This window comes from Patiria miniata, unplaced genomic scaffold, assembly GCF_015706575.1.
Source record: "Patiria miniata isolate m_02_andy unplaced genomic scaffold, ASM1570657v1 HiC_scaffold_1, whole genome shotgun sequence".
NCBI lineage: Eukaryota > Metazoa > Echinodermata > Asteroidea > Valvatida > Asterinidae > Patiria > Patiria miniata.
In genome coordinates this window covers 9,235,078-9,250,823 of record NW_024037047.1, presented here as the reverse complement: position 1 = coordinate 9,250,823, position 15,746 = coordinate 9,235,078, and the positions used below count along the sequence as shown (strand labels likewise).

The 15,746-nt window shown below is 38.7% G+C and overlaps 2 protein-coding genes across 5 annotated transcripts; one reads left to right on the top strand and one right to left on the bottom strand.

The window, feature by feature from the left end:
- The first annotated feature begins 75 nt into the window (after window positions 1-75).
- Window positions 76-4,425, top strand: LOC119722275 (leucine carboxyl methyltransferase 1-like). The gene is made up of 8 exons (XM_038192320.1): window positions 76-326; window positions 1,072-1,160; window positions 1,340-1,461; window positions 1,845-1,983; window positions 2,101-2,203; window positions 2,299-2,521; window positions 2,748-2,937; window positions 3,059-4,425. The coding sequence occupies exons 1-8, from the start codon at window positions 274-276 to the stop codon at window positions 3,085-3,087; spliced, it is 948 nt and encodes a 315-aa protein (XP_038048248.1). The 5' UTR covers window positions 76-273; the 3' UTR covers window positions 3,088-4,425.
- A 17-nt stretch (window positions 4,426-4,442) lies between these two features.
- LOC119722244 (IQ domain-containing protein E-like) lies at window positions 4,443-15,354 on the bottom strand. 4 transcript variants are annotated; one of them, XM_038192289.1, is made up of 21 exons: window positions 15,116-15,354; window positions 13,895-13,993; window positions 13,298-13,445; window positions 12,903-13,028; window positions 12,406-12,549; window positions 12,150-12,232; window positions 11,830-11,943; window positions 11,600-11,647; window positions 11,432-11,502; window positions 11,154-11,226; window positions 10,924-10,973; window positions 10,253-10,467; window positions 9,891-9,946; window positions 9,538-9,752; window positions 8,864-9,110; window positions 8,725-8,751; window positions 8,316-8,518; window positions 7,969-8,054; window positions 7,457-7,582; window positions 7,290-7,306; window positions 4,443-5,964 (listed from the first exon to the last, which is right to left on the bottom strand). In XM_038192289.1, exons 2-21 carry the CDS (start codon window positions 13,922-13,924, stop codon window positions 5,833-5,835), a joined length of 2,211 nt encoding a protein of 736 aa, XP_038048217.1. In that variant the 5' UTR covers window positions 13,925-13,993; window positions 15,116-15,354; the 3' UTR covers window positions 4,443-5,832. The 4 variants fall into 4 exon arrangements, with proteins under 4 accessions (XP_038048217.1, XP_038048230.1, XP_038048222.1 ...); XM_038192302.1 differs by having other exon boundaries at window positions 15,170-15,354; XM_038192310.1 differs by lacking the exon at window positions 4,443-5,964 and adding an exon at window positions 5,971-6,835.
- Window positions 15,355-15,746: the final 392 nt, after the last annotated feature.

Here is a 15,746-nt window from a genome sequence, read left to right as displayed (position 1 = left end):
CTATTGAGGGCGTCGTGCGTTTTTTACTGTGTATATGGATTTTTAATTAATTAAAAATAAAAAAATGAGGGCGCCATTTCAACTTAACGTGCTGCAGAAAAAAAACATGGCGGCCCCCATTGAACGGATTTCGTGCAACAGTTAGTGGACAGTTTGCGGCGCAAAATAATTCCATTTTTTCGGAGTGTTTATCAAATTACGATTGATAATTATATCCCGATTATAGTTCTTGATACTCGACATTAAAGAAATCAATTTAGATTGTTTAACAACATGGGAGACGATGCCATTTACGCTACAAATGACGACGCTGCGATGTGCAAACGGTAATTTGGAACTTCACGACTATGATCTAAAGGGATTCATCTAAAGCATAACGGTTAACCGTTATTACATTAGTCAGCCTCTGTTCAGTCATGCAGTTTACCCGTAATTTGCGCCCCTTACCGTAACTACTCGTGTACAACAATGTGTAGCTGTTTTGGGAATGCAATGCTCAGTCAGAGAATACAGAAAAGGCGTCCTGAATAAGATTTAGTGTGTATTAAAATTTGTACAAACTAAATCGAAGTCGAAAGTCATGAAAGTGGCAAAGTCCTGTCAAATTGTGTTGTGGTTTATAGTACATGCACTAATCTTCTCCTTAGTACTACATTAATATTATTAAAAAAAAAAAAAAGTGGCATCAGGTTGCAATGTTCTTACTTCTTTTGTGGTCCTTCCTCCATGGTTCTTTCGACCAAAGAATGTTGCACCTGATGCCATTTTTTTCTTCATATATCATCTCACCTAATAAAGGTCAGTCATTGCAAAAAATGTTGAAAAGACATGAATCTGGGACTGAGAAGTATTTCAATTTTGTTTTTTTCTTGACTCTCCATAGACTTTGTACACAACTGCTGAAGTGGCCCCTGGATACTATTTACTACATTCTTTCCGATTCGGTTCCCAACATTCTTCAGTGGGGGATTATTATAAAAGCTTGCCTTTTTGACTATTGTGATTATATTTTGATTTTCTTTTTATGTCCAACAATCAACATTCTACCCGTCACTCTTTCAACATGATTAGCTTTGCAGTCCAACAAGGGTACTGGAAGGACCCGTACATCCAATTTCTTGTCAAGGCCGGGGAGAGAAAAGCACCAGAGATCAACAGAGGTAGCTACAAATTTACAATTACTTTACCTTTTTTTTTAAAGTCATCAAGTCAGATTTTCACTAGACTGTTGAAGAGTTTTGATTGTTCCAGTGCCTTGCTACTTGAAGTACTATGGCCAGCCAGTCTAAAAAATCAGGGAACTTGAGCTTTTAAACGTAAATAGCCAACTCTCCAACAGGTTACTATGCAAGAACGGAGGGCCTTCGGAGTCTCATGAGGCAGTTTTTGAAGCTGACGCACTGTGCCTGTCAGATTGTCAACCTGGGTGCCGGGTTCGACACCAACTTCTGGCTTCTCAAGGTAACTTGTAGACCATCTCAGGTGACTGTTGGCCTGCTAGTCTCACTTTGCCTTGTGTCACAGCAGTATGGATAGAAACGGTGCCAGAAATTGTGTTTCTCAAATTAATATGTAATTTGCTACAAATAATAAAGAAGACTTTAGATTCAAATTTAGTTTTCCAGTTCAGAATTATTTTTCCAAAAAATTCTGAAACTGAAAAGTTGGTGCCACGAAAATTCTCTTTACAGATACAATCCCCCTCTGTCAAAGATGTTAAGAAAAACAACTCAGAGTTCAATTCAGAGTTTTGGATATCGCACAACATATGTTTGTATAATATGAAGATTGTTTTTGTAGTCCCCTTAAAATGAAATTCTGATTTTATATTTATTTGCACGTAGGATGAGGGATTGTTGGCTGATGTCTTTGTGGAGCTGGACATGCGGGCAGTCACCAGCCGCAAGTGTCACATGATCAGAACCAGATCCAAGCTGTTGGAACCGGTTCAAGCCAGTCACGGGTCGGAACCAGTGGTGATTGGTGAGCAGTGGAAAATATATCAAGTAGAACAGAATGTGCTTTTATAAAATATTTTCATACCCAACTCTTGTAACAGAATTCGATTCTAATTTATGAATATGCATGTGTTGTTAACAGAAGATGCAGAGCTGCGCTCAACACATTATCACATCATGTGGGCGGACATGAGAGACTTGAAACAGGTTGAGGAGAAACTTGGCCAAGTTGGACTGGATAAAAAGTAAGTTGTGATTGTTGTATTGAAAATGGAAATACGCGGTGCCAACTTTTAGGCCTAAATGTTAACCGTGTTATTTTTCTGATTGCCCCACCCAGTAAACCCACTCTGTTCCTAAGTGAGTGCGTGCTTGTCTACATGCCCCTGGACAAGTCCAACAGCTTGGTGAAGTGGGCGGGAACCAACTTCAGCTCCGCCTTGATCCTTAACTACGAGCCAGTCAACATGGGCGATCGCTTCGGTCACGTCATGGTGGAGAATCTACGGAAGAGGACCTGCGCCTTGGCTGGCGTGGAAGCTTGCCAGAGCTTAGAGACACAGGTATGGACTTGGTATCCCCTCAACAAATACAAATACTGCTCACTGCCTTAAAAGGGTGTTTTTGAAACTCTGTGGTTTCTTCTCAAGCTGTGCTTCCATATTGAGCCAGAGTCTGTAAAGCCAAGGGCTAAATCTCCTGAAGTCAAAGCCAGACATGAAGCCGTGATTTCAAAAACATCCGCAGCTATATAAACAGTGACCGTTTTTTGTTTTTGTCTGACTACAGAAAGCGCGGTTTCTGAGCAACGGCTGGGAGGGCGCCGCAGCCATGGATATGATGTCGGTCTATCGCAGTCTACCCGCGGATGATCTTCATCGCATCGAGCGATTGGAGTTTATGGATGAGAGGGAGCCGTTACAGCAGCTGATGGATCATTACTGCATCGCGTGGGCGTGGCGAGATGTTAACAAAATCGGTAAGACCTGTGATCAAGTTGCTAGTGCTCAGGTTAGTTAAATTTTCTTTGCAGTGAAATTAATCTTAGAAATGTAATAAAATTAAAAAATCTTTAATTCTTTCCATCTCGTAACTTCCAGGTTTGGAGTCCATCGGCTTCAATAGGTGATACTCTGATGAACATTGTTGGGAACTTACAAAGATGTCAGCTTTGCTGTGAGCAAGTGGCAGCCCGCATCAAAGAAATGTATAATTCTCCATTTCAGTCAAACTCGTTCAATTTTCATTTCGAAAAAGTTGGTTTTTCCCTCCATCTTGTTCAGTCTAGAAAATCTTGTCATGACTTAGTTTCTCATTGAGGAATCACCAATCCAAGCAATTATTTCTTTTTATTTCTTCCACTGGAATTTTCGATTACTTTGAACCAACCCAATTTTGAGGAAAAAAATCATCTTCAACCTTTTGTATTGGTTTCTTTTTTTTCTGCTGCTGAGCAATTTCATAAATTTGGATGTACATGTCAGACACTTTAATGAGCTGCTGTTGGAAAAGTGAATGTGATACATCACTAATAATGTGACATCAAATGAGTAGAAAGTAATTACAGATCCACACTAAAGTACCACCATCTTAACAAATCCCTACATGTACATCATTTTACGGAATTGCTCTACAGATACATTTAAGAGAACTGGTAAAAAAAATTGGCATACTAGTGTATGTAGTGTGATTCAGATAGAGTTTGTTTAACTTCTTGCCTTCCTGCCTCGTAGGTTAGAGTTTTAAGAAATCAAGACATTTCCACAAAACTAAAATAATAGCTACTGTGGGAATGCTATGTGGCCTGCATCTGCTGATAATGTGTAAGATCTTTTTGATTTGTGTGCATATTGATGCATGCTTGTGTGGTATTCTGCCCAAAGATTTTGAAAGTGTGTGAAAATTCTGAAGCCAAGATGCCTGCATTTTCTTGATATTTCTTAGTTTTGCAGTTGTTAAAAATAATTAAAGTTGAGGAGCTCATAATTCACAAACCAAAGCTAACATTTGAAGAGAAACATTTTGTAATCCTGTGATAAACTGGCTTTAAGCCATAAAGTTGTGTTTGGTGAGGACAGTGTTTAGGTTTCCGTCTTCGCTCTTAACATCTCTACGGAGCCAAAGTTTCAACAGGTTGGGTTTATATTTCTCCATATTATAATTGGTTATGTTTGCAGATTGGAAAAACACAAACTCCAAATGGTACAAATTTCAGTTAAAGAAAATATACACAAGAGTTTCAAACCTGTTAAAAATGATGTTGATTTTGTAAATACAGTTGAGCAATTTTAATTTATTATTTGATTTCTTTGAAGGCTCTAAGCTTGAAGTTTTACCTTTTAATAAAAGAAAAAAATATGTTTGATGCTGTTTTAAACTGGAGACGTCTGTCTATCAAATCAGATGTAGTTGGGATTCTTCATATTTTTGCCAAGTGTGGTATGAAAATTAAAAGTTATCAAAAATACACAAAATTACAAACTGTTTTACTTTTAGACATTCATTTTTATTCCAAAACAAAGAAATTAGTTCACCCGTATGCCTTGCATATTTTCTACAAGAAAAAGTTAATTGCGCTAACAAACTGCTGCTGGCTTAGACAGTTCTACATGTGAATTCTGAAGTGGACATTTGTTTCATTTTGAGAAAGACAGAATTGTCTCAACATTCATAATGGTTTTGAATAATCAGCCTACGGTGTTTTAGCTGGATTTTACCAAGTTTCAATTGATAGCTACGATTGATTTATTCTACTATCCAAGACATTTTGCCAACAGCCTAGATTGACTGAATCTTACTACAATGTACACTTCAACAAATGAAAGATATTTTGGTCAAAACTGGTGCTCATTTTGTTTTCTACTTTGACTGCGTGGAGAATACCAAAGGCATGAAGAAATATTCACTTCATATATAATACTTAGAACAAAAAACTATTGGCTGGCAGTGAAAATACATCCACATATAAAGCATTGCTTTACCTTTCAATAAGTTCATCAATATTAATGACAAGTCAAAATCACCTCGATGGAATACTTTTAGAATTATTTACAATCGGATTGAAGGCACATTTGCAAATCACACTTTTGATGCTATCTATCCCACATACATGTACTTAGTTTTATCATCCTAGCTACATCACCCAAAACACACAGTTTATTGCAGAAATATACAAATACTACCCGAAAAACAAAAATACCTTGTAATATTCACAAGTTGTCAAAAGTGTTTTACTTGACCATCACACTGCATAAACATTCTAAGACGTCAACAAATTAACCCCTGAAGGATTTATTTACACGCACACGCTACAAATCTTTGAACAAAAGACTCTGGAAAAAATAAACAAAGAATTTGCCATTTTTTACCCTTACCAAAAACAAATATCTTTGTACAATTAATAAAAAAAATACTTAGAGGGTTAAGTGTTTATTGTATTAAAAAATGATTAATTTTTTATTGAGATATATATTTAGCTTTTTGGGACGGGGATTATTTAAGGTGGATTTTTTTATCTGCGAATATTAAATTTCTGTGTTTGTGGTAATAAACATAAACAATAATGGGTGAATGATTAACTGACGAATAGCAGATGAAAACAAATCAACAGTTAAGTTGAAAAATTGCCTCTTCAAGACAAACGCTCGGAGACACTGTATTGCAAACTGCCCCATTAAGAACCTCTTGCATTAAAATGAAACATTCTCCCAATCATAAGGTCATTAAGACCCTAAAGACAATACTTTGTGACAATGTGTGATGTAAAATAGAGTTGGTATTACAGAGTTGGCTTCTAGACATATCCCACAAAGATCTTATTTTAAATCCCATATCACCATCCACAAGCAAACCTTAAAAATCATCTTTCAAGATTTTATTTGCCTCCCATTACAAAATCATCACTATCATGATCGTCGTCATTGGCAACGCTCGGTGCAATCCGTGGTGTGCTGGATCGGCTGCCTGCACGGCTACTATGACGACTTCCCAATCTCATTATGGGACTCTGCAATGGTTCACAAGCCATCAATTTAAGACACAAACATTGTTAAAACATTATGATTAAATTAGACACTTGTCACACGCTCGGTCATTTTTGCAACTATTAAATTTTCCATGGAATGTACATCATGAAGTGACAAATACAATAGTCTTGCTCCACGACAAAGTGATGGATTGTCCAGGGACTTAGTGCACAAGCTACGTCATTCTGTGGCATGACCGAGAAAATGTATTTGTGTGTAAATCTTAGGTGCTACGTTAGGTTTGGTGAACTGGATGGCACCTGTTAAAAAAGACTGGCAGGTACTGTTGGAGTAACTTGTACCTTTTTTACTTTTCAATAAAGAGTTCTTCATTAAATCCCCCCTCCACTATTTCACACACACACGGTTCTCAAAAAATAAATAACAGGATAGAATGAAATTTGGAAATTCTGCGATGAGTATGTTCATGATGGCATGGCATGACTATTTACAGTACACAGCAAAACAAGATTTACAGATACTTCAAAACAATATTTCAACCAAACGTTTCCAGATTTGAGCTGAATTCATCCAACAAATTTTGATTTCTTTTATGAGGACTGTTATCCCCTCCATCAAACCCTAGAAAGTAACACCTAAGAAGTCTATACTTTCCTTATTTTTTCAATTTGTGATACGTCCCATGAAATTCCTTACATTTTCTTAAATGAGAAATCCCAGAACTAGTGTTTAGAGGGTTAAAACTTCCCGATGGCCCACTCAGAAGAAAATGCCTTTCTTAGCCTTGTTAGAGCGCCCCTTCCTGCTACTCGTTTCCTCTTCGCTGTCCCCGCTGCCCTTGCGTGGTGAGAGGCGCGACTTGCCTGTCGGAGGGCGCCCCCTAGAGGCAGGCTGGTGACCAGTGATGACCGAGGGTGACGCACACATGATGTGAGGTGTAAGGAGTGAGGACGAGTGATGGTTAGTTATGGTCATGAGGTGAAAGAAAGATTTACAGGTGTTGTTAGTACACCACAGCTTTTAATTACCAGTGGCGGATTCAATATTTTACAAAAGGCGGGTGGGTGAGGTTTTGAGCACAACACATCCAGAAACCAATGGCTTTAAGCAGTGAAATTTATTCAAAGTCTGCTCATGAAATATGATAAAATAGTTGAAAATTACTGGGAAAATGAAAAGATATGAAGAACACGGTCAGCATGTTAATTTTCCTGAACCATAAAGAGAAGTAAATATCCAGTTTTCACAGCAAACTATTGAGTGACAAATAAACACTGGCATGATAATATAAGTGAGATTTATGATGAATTTTATGAGTTTCTAAGAAAAGAAAGGTCCATCTTACCTCACGATCTTTCCTAGCTGTGGAGAACAAAATAAAGAAATAAAATTAAACATTACTTATCATAGATTATTGATAACGAAGAGGACCATATAAAAAGCAAGGATCTCTTTGTGAAGGACGTAACAGGAAAAGATTTGTGCCTCAGAAACATTTATTGTAACAATTACCTGATGTAGTTCGAGAGCTCTGATTGGACGACATCCTCAGATTGGCTGTGCTTCCTCCAATCACAATGCTGTCGTCGTCTGAATCCACGATGTCCTCCTCAATCTCTGACACTGCCCTTGAAGAAACTGAGAGGAAAAAATGAAATTGAAACTTGTTTAGAAATTGTTGGAGCTAAAGTCCATACTTTGTGACCTAAAAATCAAGTAATTTGTAAATTTACGGATTTATCGATCTAGCAATCTAGTAACTAAGAAAACAAGCAATCTAGTAATCTGGTAATTTAGCTATATTGTAATCTAGCATTCGGATAACAAGTAGCTATCTAGTTGACTAGCAATGAAGTCCCTTAGCAATGTGGTTGACTTGCAATTGAGTAATCTATTTATTTAGTTATTTAGTAATCTAGTAATCTAGTTATCTAGTACTCCAGTAATCTAGTACTCCAGTAATCTAGTTAACTAGTAATCTAGTTAATTAGCAATCTGGTAATCTAGTCATCTAGTAAGCTTACTATTGCCATTGTATCTGCTGTGTCGTGACCCTGACCGTGACCTGGATGATCGACGCTCTTCTCTCTCCGACGCTGAATCGTCACTCCTGGAAGCCAAAAGAAATAAAAAATCACTTCAGGATTTAAAGGAAAAATACCCTAACTTTCATATGTGACCCAGACTGGTAACAGATGACCCAAGTCAAATGAAAACAGAAATGGCAGCGTCTACCAATGGATGTCAACTTTTCCAATGATGTACCGCCAAATGCAAATTTGTGACTGTAGTGTTTGCTTTGTAGTAAATCAAGCAAATTGGCTCCTTTTGTGTTATTCCTTCAGATTAAAATTACTAAAACTCTACTAACGTTTTCTTCATGTAGTCCTTGCGTGACATGTGACCTCTCACTGCTGATTGGATGGTCAACGCTGCATCATCCATCTCGCTATCCTCATCCTCGTCGTCGCTATACACGCTCCGGTTGCTACGGCGACGCTTGGTATCCTGCTGCCTCATCTGCTCCTTGCGTCCCATGTGGCCTCGCACAGCTGATTGGATCATTACGGCGGCCTGGTGGGAGAAAATTAGCCAAAAAAAATAGTTAGTCACACAATCTTTGATTGAAAAATTCTGCTAAATATTTGATTTGATTTTTTTTCATGCATTATTGAATACTGAATAAATTTTTATTCAGATGTTTTGATATGAAATGCAGTTAAATAAAAAGAAACAAAGTGTTAGAAAGTGACCTTTCTGCGATTAAAGCTTCAACTTACATCATCCATTTCATCTTCATCCACAGCCTGAAATAAAAATAAAAAGTACAGTGAGATTTACAAAGAAAAACTCCATGATGTTGGGCTCAATGTTGGATTTCTAGTAATGAAACTTCAGCCGAAAGGAATCCATGCTAACCCTCTTTTGATGGGCCTTCCAGTTCTTCTGGATGTTGCGTGCCGAGCGGTTTTTACGGAACTCTTCCACCCTTCGGTCTCGCTCCCTGATCCATTCCTCTTCTTCTCTCTGCTTCTGATGCTGGCGTTTCTGGGAACGAGAGCTGTGTAGGGAGTCAGAACTGGAACGTCGCTGCAAGGAACGTCGTCGGTCTTTGTCTTTGGATGCAGACTCAGAGAGTTCCTTCTTAAGGACTTGAATCTCGTCTCTGGAAAGAGAAAAAAAATGTGCAGAGGAGTGGCAAGACATGTTACTACAATTTCCTTGATTTCATCATCATCATTATCATTCTCAGATGTTATCTGCCCACTGCGAGGCGAAGGCCTCCCAAAGCTGGTGCCAATTGGTCCTGTCCTGTGCCGCTCTCATCCATGTAATGCCCGTAAATTTAACAATCTCGTCTTTCCTTAATTTACCCAGTAGTATACCTTGGTACCTGTGAGGGTAGCGACAAGTTTGTTCTTGGGCAAGAGACTTTACTACAATTTTTCAGTATAACTGGCTACCTGTGATGTTAGAGACCAAATTGTGCTGGTCGTGAATTGCTTTTTATGGCCTGCTGCATAAAACTGATCTCATGGCAAATTTAAAAATTGTGATATGCTTCCTGACTTTTGTATAAAGATACAACTCACTCTAGCTCATCCACCCTTTGTCTGAGTTTAGCCTTGTCATCCTTCAGCCTGTTGCAATCTTTCTCCAGCTTCACCTTGTCTCCCAAGAGCTCCGTTTCTCGTTTGTCCAGCTGATCTAGCCGGTCTGCCAAGGTACCGCTTAACTCAATCTTCTCCGGCATTTCCGAGCGACGCGAGGAGTTAGAGGTGGTCTTGCCTTCCAGTTTGGCGACTTGCTGCATTGTAGCCGAAAAAGAAAAAAAAATATCAACAGAATATAAAGTTGGATTTGTGAGTTTTTACACCGTAAAAAACGTCTTTCAATCAAGAATAAAAAAAATAGACCAAGCAACAAAAAAACAATTGCAACTTACATCTTCTAGGTCCAATACTGCAGTCAGCAGCTCTTTCCTATTCATGTCTTCATAGTCTGTATTTGAAAAAATAAGTTTGGAAAAAACATCTTTAAGTAACTTGAATACACAAATTTAGGTCATTAAGTTACAAGATCTATATCAAACAGGATGCAATAGTCCATAGGGTCACTTTTAATCAAAAGGTTAACTTTGAACCCTCACAGAATCTCCAGTTCTAATTTGGTTTTTCACATATCCTAGGGGAGTTAGGGATATGTTAATTAATATTAGGTAAAAAAAAATGACTGCAGCGGGATTTGAACCTCCAACCTCCAGAAACAAAGTAGAGACAGATTGTTTGTATTTCTGGTTTGCCCCACCTCTCTTCCTATCCCTTCGCTTCTTGGCCCGAGGCGTGTCGCCCAGGTCCGACATGGCCTCGTCTAGCGCCCTCTCCAGGTCCTGCTTGAGTAGTTTGTTCTCGCTCTGCAGCCGCTGGTTGCTCTCCGTCAGTCTCAGGATAGTTGCATTCAAGGCTTTCAGCTTGGCCGTGCTGTTGGGGTCTTTCTCGGCTGTGTTTGGCCTCGAGGGCGACCTTGGATTAGAAAAATTAACATTTTCTCTTCAAATATGTTGCGGCCAATATACAAAACGGCTAGTTGTGTTTATGGGATGTGGCTGCAGCCGCTTCCATAGGCACATGTGTAATTGCAAGTCGTAGCCAAGTAAAATGGAAACAGCCACATCAGGGTCTGTTTCATTCCAGGAGTTACTAACATGGAGCTAAGGCCGTGTCCGATTAACTTGGCTACGACTTGAAATTACACATGTGTCAATGTGTCAAAGCCGCAGCCAAGTAATTAGGACACAGCCTAAGCTTGTAAATTTGCTATTAAGAAGAGAATTATTTGCTTAGCAAAAAAACGGTTACCAGCCAAGTTGCCATGTGATGCATATTGCTTGTAACTCAGCTGGTTTTTGCTTTTGTATAAAAATTTACCAAGTGTCAATTTCTGTCATGATTAAATAATTTGATTATTCAAATAATTACCTGCCGTTTTCTCGGATTCCTTGCGACTGAAGATATCTTAACCTCTGAACCTGCATACATTGAAAATAATATAGGAAGTTGAGGACATCATAAAATTAAAGAATGTGACAGTTTTAACAATTTCTGTGCAACAGATGCAGGAATCTCTTTATTCAAGTTTCCTTGTTGATGGTTAACTAGTTAAAGTCTTGCGGTAAACCGGTCTATTCTTATGGTAAACTGTTTATTACCTCTTGGTAGAACGCCTCCATGCCAACTCTCATCTCGTCAATCTTTGTTGTTTTCAAGTCGCTCTTCAAGTTGCTATGGAAACAAAGACCGCATTAAGAAAGGATCGGCTTCAAAGTTTCGACAATGCAACAGAGTTTCAACAGTTACTGAGTTTTGAAATGTGCTTACAAAATGATGAGGATTTATTAATATTCAAATGTTATAAATTTCTGAACATGTTCTTTGCCCTCTACAATTCTACTTGACCTTTGGCATCGACATGACCTTTGACCCTTACCTCAGTTCAGTCTCCCTGTCTTTTAGAACCATCTCTAGTTTGACAACCTTCTGCTTCAAACTGTTCATTTTCTGTAGAGAAACAGAAATAGTTTGAATAAGAAAAAAATCTCTGAGAAATAAATTTGGCAAGAATAAGTTTCGGAGACATTTGGCAATCTTTACTTACGGCTGCAGTGTCTGGTTGCTTGCTCGTTAATGTCATTCGTACATCACCCTGAAAATTAAGGAAACAAAATCTTTAAAATAACTATTTGAGATATATGTGTGAAGTGTTTCTCCTCTCAACTTAGGAAAATAATTTCCGTGCATTTTTTTTTCACGATCAATACAATCTTGAATCTTTATCTAGAGGGATGCAAATGTTCATATAACAGGACTTTTGACATTTCATCCTACCTTGGTCGGATCAAGAAGTTGCTCAATTGTCCTCTCTTTCTTGAGGTGCTCATCTTCCAGTCGCCGGTTCCGCGCTTTGATTCGCTCGCTCTCAGCCTTCAAGATGTTGTTTTGCTGTCAACAAACATAATGAGATGACATCATGGTCATAAGGATTAAAAATCTTCAGGAAAGCTTCCAAAAATCTTTGAAAAAATCCCTCACTCCCAAAGAATTGCCAGAATTGCCCAATGGCATTTTTTGTCCTCAACTTACATTTTTTGTCCTCAACTCGTTTTTTTTAACAGTTACTAATAACAGTGATGTCTTTCCCCTCTCACCTTCTTGAGTTCCAAGATGTCATCATACATATCCTCCTTGGGCTTGTAGCTCGGTACGCCCTTGGAGTTCCTGTTCAGGGGTTCTAGGAGGGACAAACAATAAGCACAGATACTTTAGTGAATGTCAGTGATTACTGAACTCTTCCAGGACATATGACTGACACTGATGGGTATGGACACAAATATAGGCTACTGACTGGGAACGAAAGTTTTGACTTTGAAGTTCACGAAAAAAAGCCTGACAGTTGCTACTTACCATCTACTGTGTTACCCCGTTGATGCTTTCTGGACGTCATCCCTAACACTGTTTCCTTGAGATAATCACTACAGCTGTTCAGGCCTGCATTGGCTGTCCCTGCTTTGCCAGTGTAGTTGCTACTCCGACCGCTACCTGTTAAATCTGGACAAAGAGGAAAGCATATTTGCTACAAGTCAGGTTTGGATCTAGTCTACGAATTGTGCAGCAAGAACACTGAATCTTCCAATTTTGTTCGAGGCGTTGGACCAGTGCAAATGTACTTGTATCTAGATAATCAGTCCGAAAATAATTCCAAAAATTGCTGGATCTTTAAACTAGTATCGAAATTGGCCAACTTTTAAATTTGTCCAGTGCTGTCTGAATATTGACTTTTAAAATTTCAATAAGCTACCACAAAGACCGATTATGCCAAAAAAAGGGGAACATAATTCTGAGTCAAATTTTGGAATTGATTCTTTTTTCTTCTGGAGCAAGGTCATCGAGATCTAACTCACTTCCGGTGCCAAGACGAAGACTCTGCAACCACAATTCCCTGGATGATTTCTGAGGACCACTGGAAGATAATGTTGCGTTTTTGCCTCTTTGTTTGGCTGATGAAGGCCTCTGTTGGTAAGGCGATGCTGTACCAAAAAAATCATAAATCAAAAGAGAGTATTGTCGGAAAATGAGCAGGATTAATAAATATATTCCCTCAATATTGAGCATTTTATCTTTAAAGCTTATTCTGCCAGAAACAACTAGATGAAACAGGTATCAGATCTGTGGAAACCTTACTTCGTTGGGCAGTCAATGCCAGCAAGATAATTTACCTTAAACCCTTTGTTGGCTCTCACGAATTGTCCATACAACCACGTAAAATTCCTACACAGAGTTCAATGAGAATACTTACGTGGTTTTGTTGACCCTGCTTTCCTCGGCGTCCTCTTGGGGGCGCTTTTGGGGCGCACCGACAGTGGGGTTGCACGTGACCCTCTTGATTCTACTCGCAGTTCCTCGTCAGAGTTATCAGAAAAACTATCATCCGAATAAAATGATTCCTAGAAATGAAGATGTTGAAATTTGTTTGAAACAGAAGATAGGATTTTAACTTTAGTAGGAAATTTTTGGTTATGTTGCTAAGTTTATTACAATATGCAGTTCCATGAGTTACAACTGATGTGACTGACATGACAAGTCATGCGCTGAAAGGAATGTAGTATCCAGACGCCATTTCAGCAGTTGTGCACAAACTGACAAAGTCTATCGGAGCATCAAGAATATTTTCTAAGTATTTTGTAACATAATTGGAAATGTTTCTCAGTCCCAAATTCATATCTTTGCAACTTTTTTTGCACCAACTGGCCTTCAATGAGTTGATATAGGGGTCTATGATGAAAAAATTGGCGTCAGGATGCAACATTCTTTCCATATAAAATAGGGCTGACTAATGTTTTTCTTAAATTATTAATCAATTAATAATCCATTTTCTGGTGGGGAAAAAACCTACCTCAGGATCTATGTCTTGAATAGTGGGCATTTTCCGCTGGTAGCTTGTCTTCCAAACGCCTAATACCGTTTAGGCAACCTCCTCCATTGAATTGAAAAGCTGAAAACAGTTGTGTTGTGGAACTTGGCGTAAAACGTGCAGTGTATGTAGTGGACTACGCTAGTCTACTGCAGTGCTAGTGCTAGTATTGCACTTACTTGCAGTCTACATGTGTTGTGCCCATTCTTGAAAATCACGCATTCTCGAGAATGGGCATGCACATTCTTGAGAATGTGCAACTGGATCCTTGCTCAATCTTGGCAAAAAATAACTCTTCCAGATTGAGCGCACATTCTCGAGAATGCGCGACAAGATAACGGTCTTGTCGATGCCGAGCACCGGCTGTGCTTGGCAAGTCTAGCTGAATCCTCGTTCACTGATTCTCAATAATTATACTGTTGCAACGCAAGGCGCTGAAAAGTAGAGTGGATATGATAAGTAAAGGCGTATTAATATGGGGGGGGGGGACCGGGAAAATTAAGAGACATAATAATACTAGTGCAAAGAATTCTGATTTTTGGGATAATAAAAGCGGGGGGGGGGGGGGGGGGACGTAAGAATGAAGAATGTGAAGAATGAGAATGAATACTGCGACATCCCATAGTGCTAATGCTATTTCCCATTTAAATTGCCACCAATTTATTGTTCACATCCCACCATAACGTCGCAGAGCTGGATTCTATCTAGTCAAAAGAGCAATTTTGGCAGCTTCTGGACATCGTTTTTTTTCGTGGCACGCATATGATACATGCAGGGACTTGTAACTTGTCTAGCCTAAACAAAGCACTTCCCAGACTAGTTCCCAGTCCTCCGTTATTACAAAACTTCCCATAGTGGGCAGAAAAAAAGCAATAATAACAGGTTTAATTTGATTCAAATTATCGTAGTTATACGAGTACAGAAGCATAGCACATTTTCTTTCCTCTTTATGTGAATTGTTTCCCTTTTAACCGCTATACAATTCATTTAACATAATTATGTCGTGCAATGTTTGTTAAGATTGGGCAAAATTCATAAATTGTGCACATGATATTCCCACCCAATCTTAAGAATGAGCGCTCATTCTTAAGAACGCGTGCTCGTTCTTAAGAATGAGCGCTCATTCTTAAGAATGCGCGCACATTCTTAAGATTGCGTGATTTTCAAGAATGGGCACAACCACACTAGTAATATTGCACTTACTTGCAGTCTGCATGCACTTTATGAGGTAAAATTAACAAGCATTCACAGCCAAACCCTGTTGTACTGATTCCGTCTTGCTGAATTGTACTTTGTAGTTCACCCGAACTAAATGCTTCTCCCCTGAAAAGAAACTCTTTCAAATAGTATTTCATGCAATTTCTGGGAGAAAAGTAATGCGTTTCTATGCAGTGTTTACTGAACAACGAACAAGGTCGGTTGTTGGAATTTGCAGCTGTGTAGCGCCCTCTGTTGACCACTTTGACACAGTCGTAAATTTCCTCAGACGGTGTGAATTTTTTGTTAATCAAATTGTTTGGGTTTTTCCTGCGAAATATAATTATCTACCTTTTATATATTTGGGCTCGCTTTTTTTTTAATGAATTTTCTGAATAATGAAACAGGAATTGTTTCATATTTACCGGCGCCATCTTGGACAGACGAATATTGTTGATGTACCCTAACATGGCGCGGCCCCCAACGTGGCGCACTTTGATTTTTTGCCTGTAACGCCTACCTAGAGCAAACGTTTTAACTGAAATTTCACAGAAAGGGGAATTTCATCGAGTTCTAAACACTGCTGTTCATAAAACGCGAGTTTATTTACCCGTAACAAAGTTAGAAGAAAAATTTA

Excerpts from the sequence above, each read along its gene's own strand:
- LOC119722275 (XM_038192320.1), top strand. The coding sequence starts at position 274 with ATGGGAGACGATGCCATTTACGCTACAAATGACGACGCTGCGATGTGC. Across the intron at positions 327-1,071 it reads GACGCTGCGATGTGCAAACG|CTTTGCAGTCCAACAAGGGT; the intron begins GTAATTTGGAAC and ends CAACATGATTAG. Across the intron at positions 2,522-2,747 it reads GCCAGAGCTTAGAGACACAG|AAAGCGCGGTTTCTGAGCAA; the intron begins GTATGGACTTGG and ends GTCTGACTACAG.
- LOC119722244 (XM_038192289.1), bottom strand. The coding sequence starts at position 13,924 with ATGCCCACTATTCAAGACATAGATCCTGAG. Across the intron at positions 12,233-12,405 it reads ACGGGGTAACACAGTAGATG|AACCCCTGAACAGGAACTCC; the intron begins GTAAGTAGCAAC and ends TGTCCCTCCTAG. Across the intron at positions 9,947-10,252 it reads GCGAAGGGATAGGAAGAGAG|ACTATGAAGACATGAATAGG; the intron begins GTGGGGCAAACC and ends TTTCAAATACAG.